General features: G+C 39.4%; 1 protein-coding gene across 1 annotated transcript in view; it reads right to left on the bottom strand.

The window, feature by feature from the left end:
- The window catches only part of CEP112 (centrosomal protein 112), a gene marked incomplete at both ends in the record, with an annotated part of 184,569 nt that overhangs the window by 51,547 nt on the left and 120,962 nt on the right, over positions 1-12,060 (bottom strand). The window contains 2 exons of the mRNA XM_082008283.1: positions 1,632-1,781; positions 5,588-5,650. Of these exons, the coding sequence (XP_081864409.1) occupies positions 1,632-1,781; positions 5,588-5,650 (213 nt within the window). The remainder of the gene's footprint in view (positions 1-1,631; positions 1,782-5,587; positions 5,651-12,060) is intronic.

Here is a 12,060-nt window from a genome sequence, read left to right as displayed (position 1 = left end):
TTTCTGCTGAATGGCACTTAGTTTAAGTGAATCCAGAAATTCAACAGTAGCATTTGCACCAGGCGCTAAGAAAAAAGCTGGTAAACTGTCTAAACCATGTTTTTCGCATATATAACTCAAGAGGGTTTTTTTATATATATATATTTTATATTTTTTTTTGAAGTATCATACGTGATAACTTGAATTACAGCATATTTCTGACTATATGGAAGACTATTCCGCTGTCACAGGGTTTCTGTGTACCTAGATGGCCACTGGAAAAGCGGGTAATTACAAATAGTAGTTTCCTAAGCGGCAAAAATCCACCTGTACGCCAAAATAATGTGATTGAACTATATTCTATTTGCAGAGCCTAGTGATAATAAAAACTACCTCTGGTGATTCAAGTTGGGTAACAGATTATAGCCAGCATTTTTACAGCTATACCTTTGACAGAAGAGACTAAAGAATGATCAGAAAAAAAATTCTGTTCCTCAGCAAATACACAAATAAAGGTAGACATTTTCCTTAAGAAAAAAATAATCAGGAAGCATTTTATGAAAGAAAGGAAAAGAACACTCTGCAGATGATGAGACGGTAATGTCAACCTTATCTCATTATGCAAATTAATCAAATATAGAGGACAACATTAACTGTACCATAACTGAACATCAGATAGTTCCAACGTGTAAAAACTCCCATGGTTTCTTCTTGGCACAAAAAGTCAGAAAAACTGTAGAAGTTTTTTTTTTTCCATGAGTTTCTACATTTAACAATGTAATTCTTTGTTTGGTACTAGTAAATGTCTTCACAAAGAAAAAAAAAGTTCCTTCTTCTATTCAACTTTTAATGAAGTGTTTTCATTGTCAACCCTAGCAGATTACACAGATTCAAAAATTTTCCATTGCTCTTTACTACTCTGAAAGGAAAAATGTTTAAAAAACAATTCTGCTAGCTTCTACAGGTGGGAGTCTCTGCAGCCGCTTTGAATCAAGGTGTCAAAGCAGCAAGGAAAAGAGTCCAAATATTCAGAACCCATAGTCTCTTACAGTTTCTTTGAAAAAGAACAGAGAATGCAATTGTGATGCAAAATACGTAGAAATCTAATGAAAAAAGTTACAAACAACAAACACTTTATTCCATTCATATTCAGCACAGATTTTGCATATAGTTTTCAATGGAACCTAAGAATGTACCTTCCTTCATTGCAGCCCTAAACATAAAGTTGAGAATATCTTGTGAAAACCAAGCTAAAGCCCCTGCAATACTGCCGGCTCTCAGGTGGTGCAACTCAGCTCTCCTATTTTTCACCTTCTTTTTTCCCCAACTACTGAAAACACTCTATATTATAAAGGTGCTGAAAATACATTAAAACATCCAAGTCAATATTAAAAGAAAGAGAAGAGGAAAGTTTCAAGTATTTGACTGAAGTGGATGGATTAGACTCGCCAAAACCAAACGTTTCATGCAGGCATATGATCAGCTAAGAGGAAAGAGAGCCTGAGTCATCAGATACATCAAAGTCAAGGTCCAGCGAATGGAATTCGTGAGCGCTGTGTGAACAGGAACGATACCTGCATTCATCTGCCCAGTGCAGAACTTTTAATTACTCAAACAGCCAGTAGCATCAGTGACTAAAATCCCCAGATTACCTTGATTGCTCTGTCATTATCTGTAATCAGCTGGTGCTTCTTATCTTCAAACTTTTGTACAACTTCCTGGAGCCGCTGCTCCGCAGCGAGCTGCTGCCGGCTGTTCTCCTCCGTCAGAGAGGAAATGGTTGTCTTAAGTTCAGCTATGATCTAAAAAAGAAAACAGCATGCTAAATCTCTCTTCAGTAAAAGGCATATATTTTGCATGTTTTTATGCTCGGTACAAGCATGGCATTGGCAAACTCTGCTGTGCAAGCGAAATATTTTAAATTAACATATCACACACTAGCAAGCATGAAATTCCACATAGAGAAAAACGAATATAGTAAGGCTGCAAATGACAAAAATTGCTGAACTCAAAACATTTGGAAGAGTTTTCCACTATGACATTCCAAAATATTTACTCATGAGAACAAAGCACATCTGTGATCTTCAAAATAGAGCGTGTTTCCAGCCTTCCCCTGCACTGAAACCAGTAGTGCAAATTTACATAGTGATGGTGGCGTTTGTTTTCTAGAAGGATACTTTATAGCTTGATACTGCAGAGGAGAAAAAAACCCCAAAATTACATCCTGGACTGAAATTTCAACTTGATAGTGGAATTTCTGAGCTGCTGAAAGCAGCATATCCTGCTTAGCAATATCGTGGGGACCTGATTCAATGTCGAGGACACTTAAACTAGACCTTTTACACGATTCACTCATGATTTGTTGAAACGTACTTGCTTCACCTTTTTTATCACTGTGGGAAGTCATAACTAAACCTGATCCTTCAGGCATATTAACAGAGTTTTATCCTGACGTGTAAGTCATCACCCAGCAAAGCACTTAAACATATGGGAGAGTCACTGGCTTTAATGTATCTATTCAAGCTTAAGGTTAAGCTGTTGTAGCAGCATAATATAGTCTAATTCTAAAAGCACTTCAGCACACAGGCAGTTCAGGGTGAGACTACCAGCGCGTTCAGACTTGTGTGTGTGCGAGGCCTCCTCACTGGTGCAGAAACATTTAACTACACTAAGGCCACAGTTATTTAGGAAAAAGCAAGGGGTTTAGAACGACTAATAGGATAAGACAAACATCATAAGGAATATTCTCCAAATGAAGGTACTAGAATCACCGGAGGAGGGGAAAAGGACGAATTAAAACTCTGCTGTAAATTTATTTATGTTTTACTACCCATAAAGCCCAGAGAATAACAAAGATTGTGAGTAAAACCTACATGGATATTTCTGTATTTCTTTTCAAAAAACAAATGCATATTAAAAAAGATAATACACCGATCAAAAGGAAGACTTTGCTTTTAATGAAATCAATGGGCCAAAATTTAGAGATTATCTGGAGAGGTGTAACTCTTCGGGCAGAATTAAGCAGTATCACTGGTTTGCAATTTAGATCATCATTTAGATGACACACAATCTGCAGAAATTTGGCTTTGCCAGGTGTGTAACACATGCAGTGAGAAAGCAGGAGAAAGCGATGGATCATGTAAATTATTAAGGTAACAACTTGAAGCCATGCAAACCTTTGCGTATGTTCCATTTTGTCACTTTTAAAAAAGAAAACAAATTAACAAACCCTTTAACACAAGACGAAAGTGCCATTTAGAGCTTTTACTGGGTTAAGACCCCGGACTAGCAAAGGAGTTCGGAAATGCATGCAAGGGAACTTCAGCATGAATTGATGGAGAAAGATCTGCTTTGTGCAGTACTTTTCAGAGAAAAAAATAAATCTGTTTACTTTGTATAAACTTCAGAGGAAATTTCTTGAAATATCTTCTCAGTGTGGGTGTTAAAAGTGAATGTTCCAAGAGGCCACAGAGAGTAAGATTAGACAGATGTTGTCAGCAACATGACCACAAGAAAAGTTGCAATTGACCTATTATTAATACTGAGCTACAAAAACCCCCCTATGTTCAAGTAACTTTAGGGATTTGATTCAAACCCACAAAACTAAAGAAATTCAGACATCAGGGTGAAACTCCTTTATTGTGCCAAATAGCCCTGACAGATGATGTATGTGTTGTGTCTGCCACAGAAAGCGCAGAGGAATGCCAGTTCTAGTCACTGGGTCCATCTCTCCCAATAAAGAGAACAGTGTATTAGCCACAGCAATGTCTAGCTTTAAAAAAAACAAAAGTCTCAAAAATTTTCCATTTTGAGACTATTCTACAAGCCAATAAATTTCAGTCTAACAAAATTTATTACGTCATTTAGGTTAGTTATTACCTTGCACTACACTACCTAGGTGTTCCCACTGTTAAAGCAATTTCCCTCACCCCTAGTTTAAAAATTCAGAAATGCTTAAATTATTCCATCAGTTTTAATGAATGAACCAAGACCTGTTTTTCTATCAACAGCAAACTATGTCTGGCATAGAGAGGCTGACTTTCGCTTATACTCACAAGGCATGACAATAGCATAAAAATGGCAATGACAAAAGGTAAAATAGAGTTAGCAATGAAAGGGATTCTTGTCCTTAAGGTCTGGCATGCATTAAATGTTACTTTTGTGCTTTATCAATTTTCTGCTATTCAGGTTCAAACGGCAAGATTAAAAAAATAGGGGTTTTTTTGTTGTTGCTTCTTTCTTTCTTTATAAATAAAGCTCTCAACAAATTACTAAAAAGGCATTTAGGAAAGCATTCTTTTTGATTTATCACAGAATCGTGGAATTGGTGAGGGTGGAAGGGACTAGCTCAAAGCAGGGTCACCCAGAGCTGGTTACTCAGGATTGTGTCCAGTTGGTTTTCGAGTATCTCCAGGGATAGAGACCCCACAACCTCTCTGTATGCAAATAAATGGGCAGAAAACACACATTTGGTTTTAGAAATATAGTGTAAAAACATATTTAAACAATGATTCTGATAAATGCAGTCTCAAAAAATGTGGTGTGAAAAAACGTGATAGTCCAATGAAATGTCACTGAAATTTCTAAAGCCAAAATTTTGGACAAGTTCTACAGACGAGACTCAAAGGTAGCTGAAAAGCTGAAATCAGGAGCTTTAAAATATTTTAAAAGCACTTGTGATAAAGTTTCCGAATTTTTGTCACCGTCTCACTGATAACCTTTGCCTACAGGCTTCTAAATCATTCTTTGCAGTATTTTATTGATTTTAAAAGATCATTGTTAGACTATTATTACTATTGCTGAAAACACACTTGGCAAGTAAAAGGCAGGCATTCTGCTGTGGTTGGGAGGAATGAGAAGAATGACACCTCCACGTAAATCCTCATGGCAATTTTCGTATTATTAAAAGCTTAACTTCTGGTTGCATCTCCATCATTTTTCACACTTCAGTACTACCTGTCAATCAAACTGAAAGCTGAAACATTTAAAAATCATCCTGTCATAATTTTTAAGCATATATGTAAATTCAACGCACATTTTCATCTTCCACGTTCAAAAGACTACTCTGAAGAACAAAAACTCAAGTCCAAACCAGTTTGCTGTCAGGACGCTGACATTCTTCGAAGTGTTATTTTGGGCAGAAACGCTGAACTGGCGAGGAGCGGCGATAAACACGGGGACGGCACAGTCGGGACCGCCGTCCCGCCGCCGGCTGCGCGGGCGGCCGCCGCCTCGTGACACAAAACGCGAGTCCTGGTTGTGCAACTGCTCCCGCTGGCACGAGACGTGCCGGCTGACGGGGGCTGCCTGCTGGAGCACCCCGTCTTCCCCTCCCACCGACTGCCGGAGGACTCGGCCCTCTTGGGTCCTCAGGAGATGGGAAAGGTGAAATTTAGAACCCAAAAACCCCCACCCGTTTCTTCCAGTCAGCTTAACGCTCTGTGTTTTCTGAGAGGCTAAAATCTGCGAGACAGACGTTTGATTTGGGAAGCGTTACGGCTTCTCTTGACTGTCAAGGCCTACACTTAAGAGCAGAGGTAATCACACTTTTCATCCAGTTTCCAAATCAAATGGATGCCCCTGAGGTTCCCGTCTTCTCGCTACCTACCTGCGAGGATTTAGCCAGCTTCTGACCGTACTCCCTTTCGGCCTGCTTCAGCCGGCTGTTTGCCTGAAACACACACAAAAGGCAACCGGATTAGCTCAGCTGAAGAACGTGCACAGACACTTTGCCACCGACCCCTGCGCTTGGCACCTTGTCCACATGCCTATCGCTGTGGCCGGGACCCGCGCCAACTCCAACGCCCTTTTGTGGCAGCCAAAAAACCGCAAGGGCTTGCCTTTGATCTGCGGCCAACTATTCATCACTTAAAAGAGGGGAGAAATCGTACCTCTGCTGCCAATTATTAGAAAAACATAAAGACTTCTGCGGATTGAAAAAAAGGGGGGAAAAAACCCCAGAGTGAGTGTGTGTGTGTGGCAGGGGGAGGGAGGCAGCACACACCCGAGTTTATCGGGGTGACTTCGCTTCTGAACGGAGGAAAAGGGAAAGGAAGAACGTCCCAGGCACAGGCTGCAAGGGTACAACGCGACACGGAGGACGCGACTTCGTGTCTCAGCTTGGTGTCTGCAACGGCCTTTTGTCCCTCGGCACGTCCCTTCCCCGGCAAGGTGGCGATTAAACTGAGAATCGACCCCAACGTGCAGCTGAACCGACTGGGAGCTCTTGGACATACAGCTCTTTCCTTCTCCTAGCATTTTTTTCACAATTCAAAGATAAAGAATAAAACAAACTGAAAACAAGGCTGCTTTGTCACAGTGGGATCCAATAAGCAAGTATTTCTATAATTCTGGGGAATAACAGTTCTTAAGATTTTTTCCTCGAATAATTTAAGTTCAGAAATAACTCAATAATAACAATCGCTCAAAAATAATTTCAGTTTAATTTCAGGACACAATTCTGATTTGTTTTTTCTTGCAAAGTGCCACGGTATTATATTGATAGACAAGCCTGAAAACACTGTCCTCAAATGAGCTGCTAAGCGCGCTTGTGTTCTTGGCTCTAAAATTTGAGGACAGGTGTCTAAGAAAAATATCTTCTTAGGGGGACAGAATATTACGAAGCTGAGTTCTGAAGTAAATTTACGCTTGATTAAGTTTTCAAAATCCATCTGACCTCACGTTCAAATCTTTGATCTGTCGTCCTTAGTTTTACGGCACAGCATCCAGCACACGAACACATGCTCCTTCAGCTGCCCGTGTGCCAGCGCCTGTTTTGGGGACCACAGAAGCCCCTGAACCCTGCTTGGATCCAGCTGCAAGACTGAACCTCCAGTTCTGCAAACACCAGGATTTCAGTCAAGCAAATAGCCTTATCGATTTTAGTGGACTATAAATTCAGGAGCTTAGATTGCAGACAGTGTTTGCGAATCACTGCCAAGCGTGATAGGGCTTGAATCATCTCGTACTATCCAGGCAGTTATGTATGATGCAGCTTAATATAAGTATATTACCACCAGTTTAAAATAATCTTGAAGTTTACATGATACTGCAATTTAAGATTTGAACTCCTTCAAATTCCAAAATTATGAAACATATGGAGGTCTCTCTATTTCATCTGTGTGCTGGTGTTAAGAAATCTACTAAAAAAGTTAATCAAAACCAATTATCAAAAACAAGCATAATTTTTGAGAACACATGTTTTGTCTGTTTTTTGTTATAAACAGAGATATGGCACTACATATTGGCTTAAAACAGCATATATAAGAATTCTGGAGCACCAGACAAATTAAATTCCACTACTTTTACATTTTTCATTTAAAGCGTGCCACAAACACCGCAAGGGCATTTTGTGGAGCTGCATAAACAAAAAGAGAACAGTAACACAGAAGTAGTTATGGCAGACAGCTCTATGCATGCTACATTTCTCTTCGTACTCAAGCTCACCCATGTTAACAGTCTTTCCACTGTATTGTCATCTAGGTTCAGATTAGGTTTTACCACCACTTTGTATCATAGAGTGACTGAAACTGTCAGTTTATCTTTAGGGAAAAAAGTAAAAAATAAATTACAGTAATAGTATAAATTACTGTTACTCCCAGAAAGGAAGAGATACTAGTCAGCAAGGCACCACAAAGATCACATTACAGCTGCTCTCACTCAACTTGCCTGGGGAAAAAGTCTTCATCTTTCACAGAAGCGGCTTTATAACCTCCTGAACCCATAGAAGAAAACCCAATAAATAATAAAAAAATGCCCATAACTTTCATAAACAAATTAGAACTTGCTTGTTCACACTGAGTAGAACCAGGATGACCTCTGATAGACATGACAGAGGCGATCCAGAAGAAGGATATGCTGAATTTCAGGGTTTTATTCCCAACTACAGTATATCCCATCAGTTTATTTAAAGTTAATTACAACATTTTATAATGGCTTTGACAAATTCCAATTAACAAAATATTTAGAAGTTGTCTCCTAGTCATCAACAAGCCACAGAATCTTGCATTTACTTGCACTTCCAACCATCCTTATTTCAGGGGTCTGATTTTCAGATGTACTGAGTTACCAAAACTTCCACTGGAGATGGTAAACACATTTAGATCGACTCTAAAACTGGTTATCTAGACCCCGTGGCAGTAAAAACTATGGACACCTGCTGACTTCAGCTTGTCCCTCGAGCTGTGCAACACCGTACGGGGCTTGCACCATCACACGCTGCACAGGGAGCACCAGCGCAGCTCTGCAGAAGGCCGTTTCTACAAGTTATATCACACTGGTCAGCTGAAAAGATCTAACTCACAGGGATGCACAGGAATGCTCTTTTCCACCTTCTTCTACTGCAGAAATATAAAACTTTCCCCTTTTTAAAACCCGTGACTAAACTAATTTAATGCCTCTTGACTATAGGCTGTTGCTTTGCAGCTTAGGGAGGCACAAACCTGCTCCCCTGGGGCACATAGAGCACCGCTACACACAAAAAAGCGCCTTTTTACTTATTTGTTTTTCAAGGAACGACTTACAGCAAAGTACGTACGCATAGCCGCGTACAGCGAACAGCGCGGAGGATTTATATTACACTTATCTCGACAAACGAGAAGGTCGAAAGTGGCACGCTGTACACAAGCAGCAGTTTCCTGGGCTCCTTCTTTTATAACAGGCTGCTCAGGTCAAGCATTGTATGAAGCATAAGCTGCTTCTGTATCATTTTCAGGGCATTCCCGTGCTTTCAGGTTACATGCTATTTCAGAAACATAATGAATAAGAATCCAACTGGCAGGTGAGTATTTGGAGGGTCAGCCAGTATTCATTAAAGTCTAACTCTCTTTACAGCAATGGGCAGCACTGCAAATATAGTTAATGGTCTTAAACTAGTTTTCGGTGTGCGAGAGGTAGCTGTTGAAATTCACACTTGGCAAAAACTTGTCAGAAATATCAATTGTAATAGCCATTTTTATAATAAAAAGGTTTGAATTGGATGAGCCATAGAGGAATCCCACTGATTCAAAAATTAACTTGTTTAGTTTCACACAGTTAATACATATTTTGGCTAAAATTATCTGATTATGACAGTATTACATGCAGTTATTGCATTACAGAGTGAAGACTTTTGCATTAAAAAGATTTTGTCCTTGTTACAATTAATTGGTTTTAAAAACCAAGTATAATTCTATAACAAGCCTTAAAGCATCATATTGTGGTAGCTGAGTAAAACTGCACAAAACATTTCACGTAAAAATTAAAAATGGTATTAGCACTATAGATGTGGTATCTGAATTAATGGATGCTATTCTAACACAGTCTGATTTTCATTTTTTCCTTTCATGAAACAGAACAGCATTACTAAGAAGAAAGGAGCGAAAGATCTACGACGGGACCACACCACAAAAGCATGCCGTGTCTGACCCTAATTACAAAGTCTTTATATGCTATTTTTAAAGGTATTAGATGTATGAGAGGGGGTTTTTAGCACTGGTTCCACTCAACGAAACGTGTGCCCTCAACAGCCCAGGGGGTGCTCACCGGTACGGCCACCTCCAGTGGCGACAGTAGCTCTACCTGCAGCAGGGAGTTGGCAGGCACGTGGCCAACCTCATCCTCCACCAACATCCATGAAGGCATTTAGGACGTCTTGAACATTTATCAAACATGCAGCTGTAAAGAACTTTCTGGAACAGTACAAATCTGTGCATAGGGACGTGGTTTAGTGGTGGACTTGGCAATGTTAGGTTTATGGTTGGACTCTATGATCTTAGAGGTCTTTTCCAACCTGTATGATTCTATGATTCTGTAACTTCCAGCTTTGGAATGGTGATTTTCGGATGGAAAGACAGGTTTCAATTATGCCACAAAATTAATTGGAAAACTAATTCTTGCAGCCCAAATGCAGATAGATCTGTAAGAGTTAAGCATGCATACTGAAATCCTGTTCATCTAGACATGAATTACAGTTTTGTGACTGATTCAGTAGTGTTTCAATTTGATTTCAATCTCCCAAATGTATAAAGAAACAACGCCCACAAACATAACTCTCAAACTAGAGGGTTATATATATACACCCATACTCACGAATAGAAAAGCAGAGTTAAGAAATCTGTTTAGGGTACTAGCTGTGAAATAATCATTTTTCAAAATGCTTGCAACCAGCTAAACGATGGCCATACATAAGTGGATCCTCCATAATTAGTGAGATAAAAGTGTAAGCAAACTAAAAAAAAAAAAAAAAAAAAAAAGGAAAAAATCAAAGGGTGGGGGAAGGACAAGAAAGAAAACTTGCTCCAGGGAAGAAGCAACTGTTCTCTGATGTGCAGCAAAGAATTTAACATCAAAGAACTAATGTAAATGGGGCCCATTTACCTTAAAAAACAACACACCACTCCACATTCTGGAATATTTCTATTTAAGTTTGACAGCATTATGCTTTGTACCAAAATTCAAGATTGTGTAATTTGACACATGTCAAAAGAAAATGACCTTCAGAATGGCTAACTATAGCAATTTTTGTTATTAAGTATGTTAAAACACTTCGTACAGTATTTGTTTAAACTTCAGAGATTAGCAAATCCCCTCATAAGTTCATCTGATTGTACATAAAATTTTCATTTCGACCTCAAAGCCTGAAACACGTATTCTCCTTCTGTGTCTCTGATACCAATGGCGGGTGACTTCCTACGCCAATCCTCCTCTTCTTTCTACTGCTCTCCCCACCAATCAGATACCAAACGGAAAGCCAAATCTCGCGTAACAGTGGAAATAGCATACCAGTTCAAATATGTAATTGGAGCCACCCACAAGACCGTTAAAAGTAGTTCAATATCCAAAATGATGTTAACAGAATAATTAGTCAAGTACCAAATGACTCCAGGGTTTTGAAAATGAATGATAGAAATCCCAACACGTCATACCCACAAATCCTATTAATATTCTATTTTACATTCCACTTTTGTAGGTCTATAAATTTTTTTTTTTCCTTTAAACATACATCTGTAGGAGGAAAAAACCCTCTCATTCATGTGCTAAGTACTTTTCATTGGGAAAAAAACCAAGAATGAATAGAAATGAATTTGACACCCTACCTGTATGGACAATTGCCTTTCTGCAGTACACTGCAATTCTGTGCTTAACGGGGGCCTGTTGAACAACTGCTTGTGCAATTTGTGCCTTAGGAAAACTCTGATTTCCAGTCTTTTCATTTAAACCAACAGTGTATTTCTAGTTATTCTGAAATTATGCAGAGAAATTAAATACAGACATTTTTGTCTTCCAAAAATTCTTCTACAAGACCCCCACTGCATGGCGTCTGCTGCCAAAGTTACACCATCCTTACACTCGTACGCAATTACTAGCTTCATCTAAGTGGATTTACCGAGCATCTAGATATTTCCCAGCATCACTAGCACTGATTTCCATTCAATATTGCAGTGAGCCAGGCACCTGATTTAAAACCAGCTGCACAACTTGGCCTAAAATACAAGCCTTGTATACAATACAAGGTTTTAAAACCAGACTAATAGTCTAGGTTTGCCACGTGACGTTGTTCAATACCTTAACTATACTTTACAGCAGATGGCACTGATGCATGCATCAGGCACTTAAAGGGCAGGCGGCGAATTGTAGCTTAATCTGAAGACGTGACATGGTGCCAGAACAGTTCAGAGGCAGGTGGCTCTTACGTTGTGGCACGATTCCTTCTTTTGCTCAACACTCAAATAAGATGAGCTGAGTAAACCTAGTGAAGATGGTGAGACCGAAACACCCTCCACATTAGGGTACTAGAGGCTAGTTTTCCCACAGCTACGTGCCTAAACCTGGTACGGCACAAATAAAGTCCTGGATTACTATTTTTAATATTTCCTGGGTTTCTTCTGTTCTGTCTGACTAAATTAAGATGGTTATTTAAAGTGGGTTTAAAACATTATATCAAAAGGGGTGGCATATTCTTTTTCAGAGCCTTAACAAATAAAACATGCACCCAACGGGAATTATTTGAGCTTTTACAAGCTGCCTTTATTCCTCCGAAATACCGGGCACCTCTGCTACACAGGCACCTCACGTGCTCACGTGCACTCCGTCTCTCTCTCC

Source organism: Phaethon aethereus (assembly GCF_964289735.1).
Source record: "Phaethon aethereus genome assembly, chromosome: 18".
Lineage (NCBI taxonomy): Eukaryota > Metazoa > Chordata > Aves > Phaethontiformes > Phaethontidae > Phaethon > Phaethon aethereus.
The sequence above is the reverse complement of the archived record's forward strand: the minus strand, read 5'-3'. Positions and strand labels throughout refer to the sequence as shown.